The following is a 16,624-nucleotide window of genomic DNA, read 5'->3' on the forward strand; positions in this document are numbered from 1 at the left end:
AGAATTGACTTGTATTACTTACAAACTTAAAATCAAAAATAAATGCTATCTACAAAACAATACAAATTTAGGTGTTCTCATCACTCGGGTATTCTAAACTCCGAACTATTTCTTAGTTTTGTGATTTATTGCGCTGTTCGGATCTCGTAAGTATCCCAAAAATAGCGAGTTACAGAGTGGTATTGTAAATTGGGGAAATATGCGAACAGGCGATATTTGCCCTCAAGTCCTGGGAATGGGTTTTTTTCTATCAAGAATAAAAACAAGTTACAAACACAACTGAAGATTTAAACTAATTGCAGTGCGGAGCAGCGAGGCCCTACTATCCTGGCAATGGCAGTCGCAGCGCCTCGTTGTCCTTGATGTTGATCACTTTGAACTGGTTTTGGTAGGTGTACTCTATGCGCAGAATCTTGTCATCCCCGATGCTCGGATCATAAAAGCCGGGCAGGTCGCTCTGCAATAGATGGGGAATTTTATTAAATCGGGGGAGAATTGCAAGCGGTGGAGTGGACAAACCTTGGAGGAGTCATGTAGATGCAAAGTTCCATCTTTGACCATGCACTGAATAGGTACCGTGACGTCCAGCGACTGATCTGGCCTGAACTGGGTGCTGCCCTCAGCCGTGCAGCCGTAAACTGCTCGCGTGACAACCAGACCCGTCCTCGCCAGCTCCTCGGTCATAATCCTATTGTACGTGGCCTGCATCAGGTGAACTGCGGCACTCGCCTCCTGCCGCTTGGCCGAGAGCCTCTGCTCGTTTTGCCGCTTCGTCCGCTCCACCTCAATACTCTTGCGCTCCGCCTCCATGGGGTCCATCACGGTTTTTTTTATGAAGAACCACGCAATCACCGGAGTCACCGAGGCGTAGAATACTGCCGCGGGCACTATCTCATCGCTCAGGTGGATGGGGAACACATACGATTGATTTGAACGTAGTATTCTGTTGGAGAGTGAGGGTAGTTAAACAAGAGTTATTCTAAGCCTTTAGGGTTCGCCCACTTGAATTTGAGTATAACTCCTGAAGGCACGCCAATCGACACCGTGGCCGTCACCGAGCTGTACTTTGAAACCTTCTTCTCCACTCCATACTCGCCCATAAAGCCAAAGGTTCCAACCCTGCAGTAAAGAAAATCGATTAGTAAACTAGGTTTGGAAGTTCTCGAATCCCCCTACTTGGCCGCCAGCTTCAGCTTCAGCTCGTTCTCCATCAGCTTGCGGGTGTAGGAAAGCCCAAAGTACACATGTGGCGTGCCAATCACCAGGGACGAGCTCAACGAATACGTCTCCTTGGAGTGATCGATCTGCGTGGACATGGAGGACTGCGGACCGGCGTTAAGCGTAAGGCTGCCCATTGTGTGCTTGTCCAGCTGCACGGCCAGCGTGGAGAACAGGGCGGGTATCACACCGTGGTCCCGAAAGTTCAGGTTGGTGCCTCCATTTAGCGTCACCTTTTGGCTGAGAGTGCGGCCACCTAAGAAGGAATTCAGTTTATTCTTTGTACGTCCGATTTAAATTTATACTCACCCTTTAGGCCAAGAAGGAAGCCGTTTCCGGCTCCGGCGCACAGCTCTAGCCAACCCTTGTTGAGCAGCCGGCGTCCGGCGATCACGAAGCCTCCGCTGCCATTGCCGTTGGAGGAGTACAGGTTGCCACTCATGATGATCATGTCCTTGCGCGTGATTGGTGCCTCAATGGACTGGGCAATGCTCATTGAGCCGATCTCCACGCGTGGCATTTCCGACTCGTCGTACGGCGCAAAGATCTCGGTGGCATTCACGTTGATGGTGATGTTGCCACGCGGATTGGTCCGCTGCTGAAGGCGTCTCTCGGCTGCCGCCTGGGCCAGTCGCTCGTACTCCTCCCGGATCTCGGCAGGAGTCTTTGTCCGGTGGATGATCTCCCAGCCCTCGGTGCGCAGACCCTTCTCGCCCACCGAATCATAGATGGCACGCTGCTGGGGATCCGAGAGCACCTCGTAGGCCCGCTTGGTGCGGTTGAACATGATCTCGGCCTTCTTCTTGTTCTCCGGCTCCAGGTGCTTGTCCGGGTGGAACATGCGGCTCTGTTTCCGGTACGCCGTGTTGATCTGCTCCGCGGTGGCCTGGCATTTGGAAGAAGGATTAGCTCTGGGGCGTTATCTACCGGCCGGTGACGCTGCACTTACATCCCGGGGCAAATTGAGGAACGTATAGTAGTTCTCGTCCAGCTCCGCGTCGGACTCCTCGCGTTCCGATGCCATGACGGCGTTGTGATCCTGTCCTGCTGCTCGGATTCAAAGAAGGGCGGGGACAGGGCAGCGCACGGACCTCACCGGCGTTCTATGTTAATTTGGGATTTCGAAATTATTGGGTAGTTTTACGCAATGACTATACATGTGTTGAAAGTTCCGATAGTTGACGATGTTGTGGGATGCGGTCATACTGCCGCAGTACGGTCTCATCTGCGAACGGTGAACTGGTGGTGGGAGAAGACGGCGCACGAGCTATCGTCAGCTAAAGATGACAAAATAAAATTTTTTAAACATGAGGGAGCTTTTGAAAAAAGTAAATAAATTAAATATTATATATAATATAGTATAATTATAATACTCCATTTATATACATTTTTCTATACCAAAAATTCTAAGTTTTTGGTGGTTGCTCACGGTTTTACGACATTTAAATTAGTTAGTAGTCCCCCCCTGAATCGTCCTAACTTTACATCTAGTTAGCTTTCATACACCATGTTTAGAAGCCACATTGAGCTGGAAACCAAGTGAAATATTAGAATTTTTTGTACACAGCAAGCACTTGCAGTGGAATTCAAAGAAACACCTGTACACACGTTGGCAACTCTGGAACCCGAACCGCGACGAACTATCGGTGGGTCCGCTAGAGAAGAGACGAGCCCATCACTTACCTACAGTCCTCTCACGGGAATAAACGTGCTCCGCCGTTCTGACGAAATTTTTGCTTTTAATTTGACAATTTGTCGTGTGAAATTGCAGAAGTAAAAAGCCAAAATGCTGCGCGTACCCAAGTTTTTGCCCCGCCTCGCCCGCCAGGCCGGCGTAGTGCCCTCCAATATTTCCGGGGCTTCTAGCATGTTCCGCGTAAGTAACCCCCCAACCCCCCTTGACTATTATATAAAAGAGCGGCATGCGGCTGTCGTTCATGTTTTACGGGAAGATTCTACAGCGGAGCACCCTTTTTTCTTTGCAGAACCTGCCAGGTGCTAGCAATGGATTGTCCTCCCAGCTGCGTTACAAGTAAGTGAAATGCCGTTATTAATCCATAGATTTCTCCAAACATCACACCTTGCTTATGTAAGCAATATGTACATGAAGATTTATAGGAATTTCCAGAAGCCACCTTATGTTGCATCATAATAGAGGATATTTCAAGAAATACCCCCATGATAATTGGAAATATCTATAATTAGAAAACGTGGCTCTTATCTCCACTTGTTGCCGGCGGCCTTATCAGTCCACTCTCTCTATATGCCTGTGTAAAACTAACTTTCCACCATTTTCCAGGTCCGGTGAGGTCAAAGGTGCTGTTATTGGTATCGATTTGGGCACCACCAACTCCTGTTTGGCCGTCATGGAGGGCAAGCAGGCCAAGGTGATCGAGAACGCCGAGGGAGCGCGCACCACACCCTCCCACGTCGCCTTCACCAAGGATGGAGAGCGTCTGGTGGGCATGCCCGCTAAGCGCCAGGCTGTGACCAACTCGGCCAACACCTTCTACGCCACCAAGCGTCTGATTGGCAGGCGTTTCGACGATCCCGAGGTGAAGAAGGACATCACCAACCTGTCCTACAAGGTGGTCAAGGCCTCCAATGGCGACGCCTGGGTGTCCTCCACCGACGGCAAGGTGTATTCCCCCTCCCAGATCGGTGCCTTCATCCTGATCAAGATGAAGGAGACCGCTGAGGCTTACCTAAACACTCCCGTAAAGAACGCCGTGGTCACCGTGCCCGCCTACTTCAACGACTCCCAGCGCCAGGCCACCAAGGATGCCGGACAGATTGCCGGACTCAATGTGCTGCGCGTGATCAACGAGCCCACTGCTGCCGCTCTGGCCTACGGAATGGACAAGACGGAGGACAAAATGTGAGTGTTCGATAGCCAGATCAGATATCTTTATGGGTTTTTTATATTAGTGCTTATCTTTTATCAACCCTTATTGGAAGGAAGTGCTGGTATCAAAAAAGTACTACTTCGTGAATTTTCCTCAAGTTTTCACAGATGATTCTAAAAAAAAAACGAAGCTTATCTCTGATTTTTCATATTATTGTTTTGTCTTATCTTTAAACACAGTCGCAAGCTGATTGATAGATGTTTTGTAAAGGCCTAGTTCTTATCTTGGTTTTAAAAGTGTAATCTCACGAGACTTAAGTTGACTTCACAATATTAATTTTGTTAGGATCACAAGAGACTTTTTATTTGATTTAGTTAAAAGTGTAGAACAATGAATTAAGAAAAGTTTTAAATAATATTTTTTATCAAAAGCTTTTTAAATAAGTTTTCGAATAACTTATAACCTCTTTTTTCCTTTCAGCATTGCCGTTTACGATTTGGGTGGCGGTACCTTCGATATTTCGATCCTGGAGATCCAGAAGGGAGTGTTCGAGGTTAAGTCCACCAACGGAGATACCCTTTTGGGTGGTGAGGACTTCGACAACCATATTGTCAACTTCCTGGTGTCCGAGTTCAAGAAGGATAGTGGAATCGACATCCGCAAGGACAACATTGCCATGCAGCGCCTGAAGGAGGCGGCCGAGAAGGCCAAGTGCGAGCTGTCCTCCTCCCAGCAGACCGACATCAACCTGCCCTATCTGACCATGGATGCCGCCGGTCCCCAGCACATGAACCTGAAGATGACTCGCTCTAAGTTGGAGAGCCTGGTGGGCGATCTGATCAAGCGCACCATCCAGCCATGCCAGAAGGCTCTGTCCGATGCCGAGGTCTCCAAGTCTGAGATCGGAGAGGTTCTGCTGGTTGGCGGTATGACCCGTATGCCTAAGGTGCAGGCCACCGTGCAGGAGCTGTTCGGACGCCAGCCGTCGCGATCTGTGAACCCCGATGAGGCTGTTGCCGTTGGTGCCGCCGTTCAGGGTGGTGTGTTGGCCGGTGATGTCACCGATGTGCTCCTGCTCGACGTTACCCCCCTGTCCCTGGGTATTGAAACCCTGGGAGGAGTGTTCACCCGTCTGATTTCCCGTAACACCACTATTCCCACCAAGAAGTCGCAGGTCTTCTCGACAGCCAGCGATGGCCAGACCCAGGTGGAGATTAAGGTACACCAGGGCGAGCGTGAGATGGCCAACGACAACAAGCTTCTTGGTTCCTTCACACTGGTGGGAATTCCCCCAGCACCCCGTGGCGTGCCCCAAATCGAGGTGGTGTTCGACATCGATGCTAACGGCATTGTGCACGTTTCGGCAAAGGACAAGGGAACCGGAAAGGAGCAGCAGATCGTCATCCAGTCCAGCGGTGGTCTGAGCAAGGATGAAATCGAAAACATGATCAAGAAGGCCGAGGAATACGCCACCGCCGACAAGCAGAAGCGTGAGCTGATCGAAATCGTCAACCAGGGCGAGAGCATAGTCCACGACACTGAGACCAAGATGGAGGAGTTCAAGAGCCAGCTGCCCGCTGAGGAGGTAAATATTGAATTATTACTGGTATCATTTTCTGTACTAAACTTTGAATTCATCCGTAGTGCGAGAAGCTGAAGAAGGAGATTGCTGATCTGCGCACTTTGCTGGCCAATAAGGAGACCGCCGACCTGGAGGAAGTCAGGAAGGCCACCTCCTCGCTGCAGCAGTCGTCCCTGAAGCTCTTCGAGCTGGCCTACAAGAAGGTGAGTCCCTCTACAGTGCCATAGTCCTTGCAGATCATGTGCTAATGCATTCATTCACTTTCAGATGTCCGCTGAGCGCGAGAGTGGCTCTGGAGCCGGCTCCTCCGACAGCAGCAGTTCGAGCGACACTTCTGGCGAAGCCAAGAAGGAAGAGAAGAACTAAATTAGGCAACCATAGTCATAGTTGTTGTTCCCCTATTTAATAATAACCGCTTCTGGATTTCGATTAAGTTCTACGTTAAACACAAACACGTCATATTCCTTTTTTGAATCATGAATCACACAAAGCCACAAGCATTTACCCAAAAATGTGTAGTAAAATCAATCAGATGCGATCAGGTCGAATCAGACAATGTGACTTCCAAGCTAAAAGACGTAGTCCAGGCCGCCAGGGAACCGATACGGTAGACTGCATAAAGTTTTTATTGTTTATTATGCAATCAAACTACGTTCTCCCTTATCTAAATCGCGTGGTCAGTGTTGTGTTGTGTTCCTGTAAGATTTTGATTATTTTTACGTATATTCTAAACTAGTTGTAGTTGTACAATAACGAGCACAGCACAAAAACTCAATTCGCAAAGCGGCCACGGCAAACGATCATATGGAGGTCCTACTTTAAGCTAAATTGTATGTTGGTTTCCAGTGGACAACCAATTCGACTGGGTAATATGCAATTAAATTTAAATAAATCGATGTAAACTAAAAATAAAACAAAAACAAACATTTACATACAAAAATATCGTTTATTTCTTACAATATTGAAGTAATGTTTCCGTTAAAATTAATTCATAAATTCCTTGATAAATTAAATATTTAGCGACGATAAATAATCCTAGATTAACTAAACTATGGATTTTATGTACAAATACAATAGTGTTGTTGTTCGCAATTCACTAAGCTAGATCTAAGCTATGATGATGTGCCTACATGGCTCCGCTCTGCAGTTTGTAGAGCGTGTAGTAGAGTCCTCGGTTTCCGAGCAGTTGCTTGTGGTCTCCTGCCTCGCAAACAACTCCGTTCTCCAGAACAACGATCACATCGGAGTGGACAACGGTGGATAATCGATGGGCTATAGTAATCGTGGTACGACCCTCAGAGGCGGCATCGAGTGCATCTTGGACAACCTAGTGGGGGTTGAAGGAATTAATAAGGATCATCCTAGCTTTTCGTAGGGATTTCTACACCCACCTTTTCACTTTCAGCGTCCAGGGCAGAGGTGGCCTCGTCGAGCAGCATTATCTTGGGATTCCGGATGAGGGCTCTTGCAATTGCAATGCGTTGCTTCTGACCTCCGGACAACTGGGCACCCTTCTCACCCATTCTCGTTTCGTAGCCCTATAGAGGTACCCGAAATTATTAAAAGTTCAGAAGGGCATTGCAGATATAAAAGCTTACCAATGGCAGGTTGGCGATGAACTCATGGATGTTGGACTTCTTGCAGGCGGATATGATTTCCTGATCGGTCACAATCCTCGAGTTGTCACCGTAGGAAATATTTTCTCTGATTGTGCGATCGAAGAGGATGGGCTCCTGGGACACTATACCCAGTTGGTTGCGAAGATTCGTTATGGAAACATCGCGAACGTCCCGCTCATCGATGAGAGTAGCTCCCTCGTCTACGTCGTAGAATCGCTGAATGAGCTGGATGCATGTGGACTTTCCACAACCCGAAGGACCCACCAAGGCGACCTTCTGACCCTTTCCCACGCTCAGATTGAGGCCCTTGAGAACCTGAATCTCTCGGCGCGTGGGGTAGCTAAACTCCACCTTGTCGTAGCGGACGCTTCCTTCGCTGTGCCACGGATCGCGAGATACTCCCGGTCGGTCCACAATCATCGGCTGGCGGCGGAGGAACGTAAAGATGGTCTTGGCTGCCGAAACTCCCTTCTGCATGTTGGGAGCAAAGGCCAAGGCGTTGGCAATGGATGCTGTGCCCATAATGAGGGCTTGGGAAACCCTGAAAGAGAGGTACAGGTTAGAAAACCTTTTGATTGACCTCGCTAATCTCTCCACTTACTTGAACACATCTCCGAACTCAATTCCTCGGTTGATCACACACCAGGTTCCGTAGTACATACAGGCGGCATAGGCAAAGAACATCAGGGATCGGGCAAGACCGTAGACCATTCCTCGGAAGTGGGTGTTCCTCTTCGAAATCTTAAATGTGGATAATGGAAATGCTACAATTCTGGAGATCTCGGAATGAAAGTTCACTTACCTCAACAGCTGGGATCAGCATGGCAATGTAGCTCTGGTGGAACATCTCCTCGCGACCCAGGGAAACCACAGTACGAATGTTGGAAACCACTTCGACGGCCAGCTTGGTGCAGTTCTCCATGGTCTTGGCGGAACCCATGTTCTCCTTGGCCATCAGGGTGCGCTGCATATAGAAGGCGATCAGGATGAAGGGCGTGAAGGCAAGGGCCACCAGACCCAGACTCCACTCGTAGTACATGGACAAACCGATGCCCAGGGCGAGGGTAGAAATAGACTGGATGATGGTTCCAATTCGCTGACCAGTAGCCTAATAAAATAGTTTAAAGTAATTAGGAATGGTTACTTAGAAGAGATCTCCCGTGAACTTACTCCCTGAACTGCAGCAGCATCTCCGGAGAGTCGAGCACAAAGGCTTCCGGTACCATTGGCCTTATCGTCGAACCAGGCCACCTCCTGGCGCATCATCGTCTCGAACATGAGACCTCGGAGGCGTTCCGTCAGCCTTTCACCTGCGATACCGAAGAAGTAAATCTGGAAGAACGTGGCGAAGCCCACCACGATTCCAGCAATCAGGAAGTACAGACTGTATTGGTTGGAGTTCTCGCGCACATATTCATCGTTATCCTTAACCGACAGGACCTGCAGGATGCTTCCGAAGAGCACTGCAAAGATGGGCATGGCGCATCCCATGATCACGGACGAGATGCAGCCAATGGTGATTTGCAGGTACTCCGGTTTGCTCATCTTCATCACCTCAGACATGGGCTTCACCTCGTTGGGGTCCTTGACCTTCTTTTTCTTAAGCTTCTTGTCTGCCACCACCTCCTCTTCGTCCTCATCCTCGCTGAGTACTTTAATTTCCTCCTCATCCTCATCCTTGATGTCAAAGTTCTTGTAGATGTCACCAGTGGGACTTAGCACTGAGCCATCATCGTCACCCAATTGGGTGGTTACCAGGTTGTAATAGTGATTCTTCAGTTCCATTAGCTCCTGGTGCGTTCCACTCTCCACCACTTGTCCCTTGTTGATCACCACAATCCTGTCCGCCCGACGAACGGTGGACAAACGATGGGCCACCACGATGGTGGTTCTTCCAGCGCTCACTTTCTCCAGTGCAGCTTGGACCTTAGCCTCACTGGCGGTGTCCAAGGCAGAGGTGGCCTCATCCAACAGCAGGATCTCGGGGTCACGGATTAGGGCGCGAGCGATAGCTATCCTCTGCTTCTGCCCTCCAGACAACTGAGCTCCGCGTTCGCCGACCAGGGTGTCATATCCCTTGGGAAGTTTCTTGATGAAAATAGCAGCATTGGCTGCAGCAGCTGCCGCCTCGATCTCCTCCCGTGTTGCATCCTCCCTGCCGTATCGGATATTTTCGTAGATTGAGGTGCCAAAGAGGACTGGCTCCTGACCCACCACTCCGATCCTGGAGCGCAGCCAGTTGATGTCGATGTCCTTGAGACTGGTACCATTAAAGTAAAGACTACCAGCCTGGGGATCGTAGAATCGCTGGATGAGTTGGATGCAGGTCGATTTGCCACAGCCGGAGGGACCCACCAGGGCCACCGTCTGGCCACGATGGATTTCCAGGTTCAATCTGTTCAGAATTGGGATCTCCGGTCGCGTTGGATATTGGAACTCCACGTCCTTAAACTCAATGGTAGTAAGGGGCTCATTCAACTTTTTACCCCCAGCATCGATGGGATTAATAATGGGGATCTGTTCGATGATGTGGAAGACCTTGGCGCAAGCACCCTTAGCGATTCCAAAGGCCTCAATATAGGGAGCCGCCATACCAATATTCATGGAGCCCATCATGACCGAGAAGAACACGGTGATCATGGTGCCAGCATCGTAGTTAGCGTAATATGGATCGTTGTATCCCTTGATCACCAGACCCACTCCGTACCAGAAGGCCAGGGCATAGGAGGCGTAGATGAAGAACCACAGCATACCAAAACCGATTCCGGAGAACATATTCCTCTTGATGTTCAGGAGCTTGGCGGCAACAACGCTTTGCCTGTACGCGGCCAATTCCTTTGCTTCTCCTTCAAAGGCTTTCACTGTGCGAATGCCGGAGAGAGCTCCTTCGGCCACCACGGCGGCACCGGCATACATGGTCACCTCCTTCTTGGCCAGACGGGATGTGGCCACGGACACCAGACCCATGGCGATGAAGGTCAGCGGCAGACTGGTCAGACACACCAGCGATAGCTGCCAGCCCTTTACAAAGGCCAGGACAAGTGATCCTATGAAGGAAACAAAGTAATGGATGAACATCACCACTTTTTCAGCCAGGCCATCCTCCATTTTGGACAGATCCCTGAAAATAATAGGATCATGTTAAAATATTATAATAGGTAAAATTGAATATAATGTTGTCGATGACTTTCTATTTATCAATTTGATAAGAAGTAAACAAGCAACTTTCTGATATGAAAGCTAGCCGAAATTGATACGAAATTGTTTTAGTAATGTCATTGATTATGAAAACGATTTGAGTGTGATTCACTTACTCATTCATTCGGCTGGCCACTTCACCACTCTGGTTAAAGTCGTACCACTTCATGTCTTGATGAAGAATGGAGCGGAAGAACTTTGAGCGGATGGTCAGGATCTGGGAGTGGGCCGCATAGTTGAAGCAGGTGATCGAGAGATAGGAACACACCAGCATAATAATGCCGATGTATGTGTTCTGCAGGGAGAACTCCCGCACTTTGTCCAGGAGCAAAGTAGCAGCATCGTCGTCAGCTCGATAGCTTTTTCCCCCCGCTGCCAATCCGCCCAAGTCGATCATGTCCTAAAGGGTTGAGATATATTTAATTTAAGAGTTAAGAAAACTGAAATTTAAATTGAACTCACATTGGCCAGGTTTCCAAAGATCAAACTGTTGGCGGGAGTGGTTAAGCCTGTGGCCACGGCAGAGAGTAATCCAATCGCATAGAGGCCGCGATCCTTGTTGGTGGCATACCGGAAGAGCTGGAAGTAGCTAACCTGCTTCACATCCTCCTCATACTTGAAGCCATCCTCCTCGTCGCTCGCATCCGACTCGTCATGCTTGGACTTCTTTTTCGATTTGTTGGGCTCACTACAATAATAATAAAGGTTGCCAATCATAGATGGTTATCAGTAGGTCTATGCACCACCTTGAACGCGACGAGGCCACAATTCGCCAACCCTTATCTGCCCATGACACTCGCCGAGGGAAGTGGTCTCACACAACCAATAGCACCATGACCATGCTTTGGTTTTGCCCGACCAAGTCACTATCTACAGTGTGATATAGTAGAGAGTCGTTTATAGAGATTACCTGGTGGGTTGGCTCTCTTTTGTTTGTTCGCCATTTATGGCATTAGAAATCAATGAACGATAAAGTTATGAGTACCAGAATAATACAACGACTCTATAATACACTCAAATATTGATTAATGCGAAAAACGATATAACTTTTTTGCTTAATTAATAGTACCTAATTAATAGAACCACACCTTGGAAAAACTATATTTATAAAAAAACATTCATTTAATGGAGTGGTTTTCTTTAACGAAAAAATGTCCTTAAAATATAATATTTTTTGCTCCCCGAAAAGCTCAGTGCAACCTTTTTTAAAAGGGTATTCAAGACATAAAAGACTAAGAATACAACCAGTGTGTATGAATAATTAGCACTGTCATCGTTGAAGAGCAAAATTGTCAAAGGTGAAAAATTCAATGGAATTCATTCTAAACATTGTAATTGGCACTCTATCGAAACATGTCAATTAATTATTATACGAGATCCAATCTCTTAACACGAGTTTAGTGTAACTGGTTATTGTCAATTAAAATGCCTTCAAAATTATTACTTTTACTAAGCTTGCAGGCATTGTTATATCACAAAAACACACTTTTTCTTTCATTTCTATTCACCAAATGTCATTTTTTCCTCGTCTTAAGAACTATCCTTAAAGGACCTTTTGTGTTTATGCACTATTGAAAAACTCACAAACTCTTTTGATCTCGTTCTGATTCCTCGAATTTGCTGCTCAGGACGATATTAGTTTTGTACTGCGATCGCGAATTTGGATCGTCCTTGACGATGTCGCCGTTCTTAACGGTCATCGTGAAAGTGATCTTCGAAGGTTAACACTAAATATTCCTTTCTACAATCCGTTTGGGCAGTTGAATTCACATGGGCCAGAAAAACCTGATGGCGTAGCAGACTAAAACAGACTATTAGAATATGGCACCAGGTATGGGTTTATATTTGAATGCCTGCCTGGCCGGCGGAGCCTTATCAACTGATAATGCGTGTTTATCAATATATTGGACATGTATAAAATTCTTAAGACTAACGGTGAGTTTGGTCTGCTTGTGAAATTCCTGGTCTATTGGAACTTAATAGCTGCACGTGAAACAAAATCTGATGAAACCGATTATAACGTTGGGGGAATTGCCGATTGCCGTCGTGATCTAAAAACCGTGATTAGCTAATAATGGGCGGACTTCAAGGCTTTTGAATTTTATTGGTTAAATCTAATAGCCCTAGGTCAGTGACTTTTTAACTGTTAATATTTACTGTATGATAAATATCAAAACAATACTAAAACAAAGCCGTTTTGTTATTGGTCACGCACTTAATTGTGTGTCTACTCCGTACTATTGAACTACGAATAAACTTTGTTTCATGTGGCAAAGAACAAGTGAAATCAAATTAAACAAGGGAGAACGCTATAGTCGAGTACCTCGACTATCAGATACCCGTTACTCAGCTATATGGAGATATGCAAGCAGCAAAGCGAGATTAAAATGCGCCACCTACCGGCGGTATACAGATTTAAGCGTTATGGGCGTTAGAGTGGGCGTGGCAAATTTTTTTTTGGAACAATCGATAGGTATTGACGAGACCAATACATTTCAGTTAAAATTTTTTACCTAGCATGAAAATTGTGGGCGTCACAGGGATTTGCGGTTTGTGGGCGTTAAAGTGGGCGTGGCAAACTTTTTTTTGGATCAATCGATAGGTATTGACGAGACCAATACATTTCAGTTAAAATTTTTTATCTAGCATGAAAATTGTGGGCGTCACAGGGTTTTGCGGTTTGTGGGCGTTAGAGTGGGCGTGGCAAACTTTTTTTCGGGTCAATCGATAGGTATTGATGAGAACATTACATTTCAGTTAAATCTTTTCTATCTAGCATCAAAACTGTAGGAGCCACAGTTTTGGGCGGTTTGTGGGCGTTAGAGTGGGCGTGGCAGTCTACTGAAGCAAACTTGCGCTGCGTAGGAAGCTCAGGAATCTGCACGCCAAATCTCAATAGCCTAGCTCCCATAGTTTCCGAGATCTCAGCGTTCATCCGGACAGACGGACATGGCTAGATCGACTCGGCTAGTGATCCTGATCAAGAATATATATACTTTATAGGGTCGGAAACGCTTCCTTCTGCCTGTTACATACTTTCCGACGAATCTAGTATACCCTTTTACTCTACGAGTAACGGGTATAACAAAGTTATAAATGAGCAAGGGGGAAATGTCATAGATAAGTTAATAAGGTTTCCATAATTCCGTTCCTTAGATAAAGTAAAGTCATGATTATCAGGCAGCGTGGATAATGTGTTATTACTCATCTATATGTAAGATTGCGAATATTTTTGATTATTGATTGGGTATGCATTTCTAATGAACGGGGGCTTATTGAACGAGCTATAATAGGTACTTCTTATTTGTATATGAGTTATAATACTTCTAATTGGAAACTCTATGTAGGCCACCTGTTTAGCTTTAACCACATTATAATATCGTGGTTCACCCGCACCGATCGGAATATCTTATCCTTATCGGACAGACTGTCAGTACGGCATACTCACAGTCCCAAATATACATATAAAATCAAATTGGGCAGTAACCGATGACGTTGGACCTGTGAATATTGGCAATCATGACTGGCCAATTTCACGCCGGTTTTTCTCTACAATTAAAGGGATCTAGTAATGACAATTTATTGGCAATTTTGATACAGGCTTTGGGTGGGGTGTTAATTGATTACATTCGCTACATATATAACTGGTGGCCTAGGAGATTCTGGTTACCATGCGCAGGGCGTCGCGGTTGATCTTGGCCTGCCTGAGAATGTGGCCCTCGACGAAAATGTCCGACTCGTATTGCAGATAGTTGACGCACTTTTCCACGTAGAATAAGGACTCCTCCAGGCGATCCTTGGGTGAAAGGCTTGTTGCAAGGGCCACACGGCGGGTCTGCTCGGCAATTGCCGAGTGCAATTCGAAGCAAAGCGTGCCGAGCGTGCGAACTTCGCCTATCGGGTAAATAGAAAAAACACCAAATGAGCACTCGAGATAACGCTGCGTATACGTAATAATCGACAATAACACTTACATGGCGTTAGTGTCTCGTACAACTGAACGAGTTCCCTGGCGAAATTCAGCTTGAGCAGCAGCTTATCGTCTGGAATAACCATCAGCTCCTTTTGATCCTTGGCCAGGAGCTGGACGAGTAGGATTTTTATCTCACTCATGTGAAAATGCTGAGGAGGCAGCCACTTTTCGTAGTGCTTAAGGTATCTGTTATAAATATATTGAGTTTGAAAATAATTTTTAAAATAAAAATAGATTTGAAAATATACTACTTACTAACGAAGTAGGTAAGTTTTATGATCAAATGATGTATGCATATTAAAATGCTGTTTTATCATATTCTTTAACCATTTCTTTAGAAATATTTTTACTTTTAAAAGGTTCTAGTTTATACTTTACTTATTAGAATATAATTTGACTTACTTTAAACCGTTTTCGACATTCTTCTCCATGCTCTGAATATCCTTTCCAGCCCGCTCCAAAATGCCCTCTACATAGTGCTTCTGGACCTGCTTGTGGCACTCTCGGCAGCTGGAAGAGATTACGAATGGCCTTGGATTTCGGAACCCCTTAAGAAAGGTCAGTAAGTCTTACCGCCAACTGCCGTTCCAATCGTCCTCCTTGCTGGGAAGCATCAGTCCGCCGCACTGGCGATCCTCACATTTGATTGCGCTGTAAAAAGTGTCCAGTTCGGTGACATCCACGCATCTATCGCAGGCGCACTTGAAGAGCTTCGTCTGCATCAGATGGCGCTGGCGATCGGCGGTGCCCCACATGGCGTCCGAGTAGCAGATGCTCAAGTGGGCATTCTTCTTAATCTCGCGCGGGGCCCACAAAATGCAGTGTCCGTTCTTGTTGAAGCTCTTGGCCAGATTGGGCAGGCAGGAGTTCTCCGTGAAGGAGGCCGTGTAAAAGACCCCCACGTGCGGGGGATCTGTAGTTGGCACCTCATGACCATTTATCTGGAGAGCGCCCACTGCTCGCATAATTTCCTCTTCGGTAAATTTCTGAGTTTTGAAGAACCTGTGAAAATCAAGATAAAATCATATATTGCTGTATAATTAAATAAATTTATGACTAATATCTAAATTGCTTACATATTATATGGTTTCGATTATAATCTTGATAGCAACCTAATTATAACTAGGTATTTATGACCAGACAATAGTACCAGACAATCGGTGATATGTATGTAAAAATATCGAAGGCGGATAAGATAAGATTGTTTACATTTACAGAGACAACCTTTTCCTTTCGATCTATTTGCATTGTATTGTATGTACAATGTACACATGTACAAATGAAGTCCATATTATGGGCATAGTAAAGCTCTTTCGGACAGACTACTAAATCATAAGTTTAAAATTCCTCGTAATACCTACTTGGGAATAAATTGCCCAATGCTGGCCAGATCTGCCTTCCATTGGTTTGAGCCCCTTCTGGTGGACTCCAGGGACTCCAGCTCCTGGAACTTACTGGCCTTCTCCGGACTGGTCTCCCCAATAAGCAGGCACCTCACGGTGCTTAAGCACGTGTAAAGAGGATGAGGTCCATTGAACTCCTGTACATTGACCTTCTGACCTCGATCCTTAGTGATGCGACACTCCGCCTTGTGCTCGTCCAGGGACTTGCACTCTGGTCCGCAAAGTGGCCATCCGCACTGTTCGCACTCGATGTGATCCTCCGCCTCAATGCTGTTGAGACAGCCAAGGCACACGGGGGCTGAGATCTGCGCGGGTCCGCGCACCAAAGGCGCCTCCTTCAGGATTATCTCGTACGGTCTGATGGTGCGAGTGGCCACCAGATGCCGGCCCAGTTGCTCATTGTGGGCGATCTGTAAAAGGGTTGAGGTTATGTTGGGCCATCGGCACCTTTGAGTAACCACAACTATCCCACCTTGAATGGATGGCAGCTGGGCTTGTGCGTCTTCCAGTCCTGTTTCTGGTGCTGGACACCGCAGTAGGACACCTGGTTACAGTTGGAGCACTTGTTCTTCGTTGGCTCCTCGCACACATGGCAGGGATTCATCGTTGCAAAGGCAAATGTACTATCCACAAAAGATGGTTTTCACCCAGAGAATCACATCCGCACTCTCACACTCGATAGCTAGATGTGCATCCACCTCCGCACGCCTCACTGAGTCTCTACAAACTGGGCCAGCTGAAGAGCAATACACATATGCTGCTGTGCTCTACGCTCGGTCCTCTAT

The 16,624-nt window shown here is 46.8% G+C and overlaps 5 protein-coding genes across 6 annotated transcripts in view; 2 read left to right on the top strand and 3 right to left on the bottom strand.

Moving 5' to 3' along the window:
- Positions 1-16,624, top strand: part of RpS23 (ribosomal protein S23) — a 107,801-nt gene that overhangs the window by 62,570 nt on the left and 28,607 nt on the right. The gene's annotated exons all lie outside the window — the stretch shown is intronic.
- Positions 67-2,413, bottom strand: LOC108009418 (dnaJ homolog subfamily C member 11). Its single transcript, XM_017073745.4, has 6 exons — positions 2,168-2,413; positions 1,528-2,104; positions 1,177-1,474; positions 1,003-1,119; positions 520-943; positions 67-457 (listed from the first exon to the last, which is right to left on the bottom strand). Exons 1-6 carry the CDS (start codon positions 2,240-2,242, stop codon positions 323-325), a joined length of 1,626 nt encoding a protein of 541 aa, XP_016929234.2. The 5' UTR covers positions 2,243-2,413; the 3' UTR covers positions 67-322.
- Hsc70-5 (Heat shock protein 70 cognate 5) lies at positions 2,885-6,098 on the top strand. The gene is made up of 6 exons (XM_017073861.4): positions 2,885-3,094; positions 3,204-3,250; positions 3,518-4,096; positions 4,545-5,649; positions 5,709-5,849; positions 5,914-6,098. The coding sequence occupies exons 1-6, from the start codon at positions 3,005-3,007 to the stop codon at positions 6,010-6,012; spliced, it is 2,061 nt and encodes a 686-aa protein (XP_016929350.1). The 5' UTR covers positions 2,885-3,004; the 3' UTR covers positions 6,013-6,098.
- Positions 6,573-12,281, bottom strand: Mdr50 (Multi drug resistance 50). The gene is made up of 9 exons (XM_017073859.4): positions 12,048-12,281; positions 10,926-11,151; positions 10,580-10,863; positions 8,436-10,386; positions 8,068-8,373; positions 7,867-8,006; positions 7,245-7,806; positions 7,038-7,184; positions 6,573-6,973 (listed from the first exon to the last, which is right to left on the bottom strand). The coding sequence occupies exons 1-9, from the start codon at positions 12,161-12,163 to the stop codon at positions 6,773-6,775; spliced, it is 3,933 nt and encodes a 1,310-aa protein (XP_016929348.3). The 5' UTR covers positions 12,164-12,281; the 3' UTR covers positions 6,573-6,772.
- SmydA-1 (SET and MYND domain containing, arthropod-specific, member 1) lies at positions 14,019-16,614 on the bottom strand. Its single transcript, XM_017072390.4, has 6 exons — positions 16,312-16,614; positions 15,798-16,249; positions 15,010-15,438; positions 14,839-14,946; positions 14,438-14,622; positions 14,019-14,357 (listed from the first exon to the last, which is right to left on the bottom strand). The coding sequence occupies exons 1-6, from the start codon at positions 16,441-16,443 to the stop codon at positions 14,116-14,118; spliced, it is 1,548 nt and encodes a 515-aa protein (XP_016927879.3). The 5' UTR covers positions 16,444-16,614; the 3' UTR covers positions 14,019-14,115.

Source organism: Drosophila suzukii, chromosome 2R (genome assembly GCF_043229965.1).
Source record: "Drosophila suzukii chromosome 2R, CBGP_Dsuzu_IsoJpt1.0, whole genome shotgun sequence".
NCBI lineage: Eukaryota > Metazoa > Arthropoda > Insecta > Diptera > Drosophilidae > Drosophila > Drosophila suzukii.

Excerpts from the sequence above, each read along its gene's own strand:
- LOC108009418 (XM_017073745.4), bottom strand. The coding sequence starts at position 2,242 with ATGGCATCGGAACGCGAGGAGTCCGACGCGGAGCTGGACGAGAACTAC. Across the intron at positions 1,475-1,527 it reads CTTCCTTCTTGGCCTAAAGG|GTGGCCGCACTCTCAGCCAA; the intron begins GTGAGTATAAAT and ends ATTCCTTCTTAG. Across the intron at positions 944-1,002 it reads GGAGTTATACTCAAATTCAA|AATACTACGTTCAAATCAAT; the intron begins GTGGGCGAACCC and ends ACTCTCCAACAG.
- Hsc70-5 (XM_017073861.4), top strand. The coding sequence starts at position 3,005 with ATGCTGCGCGTACCCAAGTTTTTGCCCCGCCTCGCCCGCCAGGCCGGC. Across the intron at positions 4,097-4,544 it reads GACAAGACGGAGGACAAAAT|CATTGCCGTTTACGATTTGG; the intron begins GTGAGTGTTCGA and ends TTTTCCTTTCAG. Across the intron at positions 5,650-5,708 it reads GCCAGCTGCCCGCTGAGGAG|TGCGAGAAGCTGAAGAAGGA; the intron begins GTAAATATTGAA and ends ATTCATCCGTAG.
- SmydA-1 (XM_017072390.4), bottom strand. The coding sequence starts at position 16,443 with ATGAATCCCTGCCATGTGTGCGAGGAGCCAACGAAGAACAAGTGCTCC. Across the intron at positions 15,439-15,797 it reads ATTGGGCAATTTATTCCCAA|GTTCTTCAAAACTCAGAAAT; the intron begins GTAGGTATTACG and ends TGATTTTCACAG. Across the intron at positions 14,623-14,838 it reads AATGTCGAAAACGGTTTAAA|ATACCTTAAGCACTACGAAA; the intron begins GTAAGTCAAATT and ends TATTTATAACAG.
- Mdr50 (XM_017073859.4), bottom strand. The coding sequence starts at position 12,163 with ATGACCGTTAAGAACGGCGACATCGTCAAGGACGATCCAAATTCGCGA. Across the intron at positions 11,152-12,047 it reads GAACGAGATCAAAAGAGTTT|TGAGCCCAACAAATCGAAAA; the intron begins GTGAGTTTTTCA and ends TTATTATTGTAG. Across the intron at positions 10,387-10,579 it reads GTGGCCAGCCGAATGAATGA|GGATCTGTCCAAAATGGAGG; the intron begins GTAAGTGAATCA and ends TATTATTTTCAG.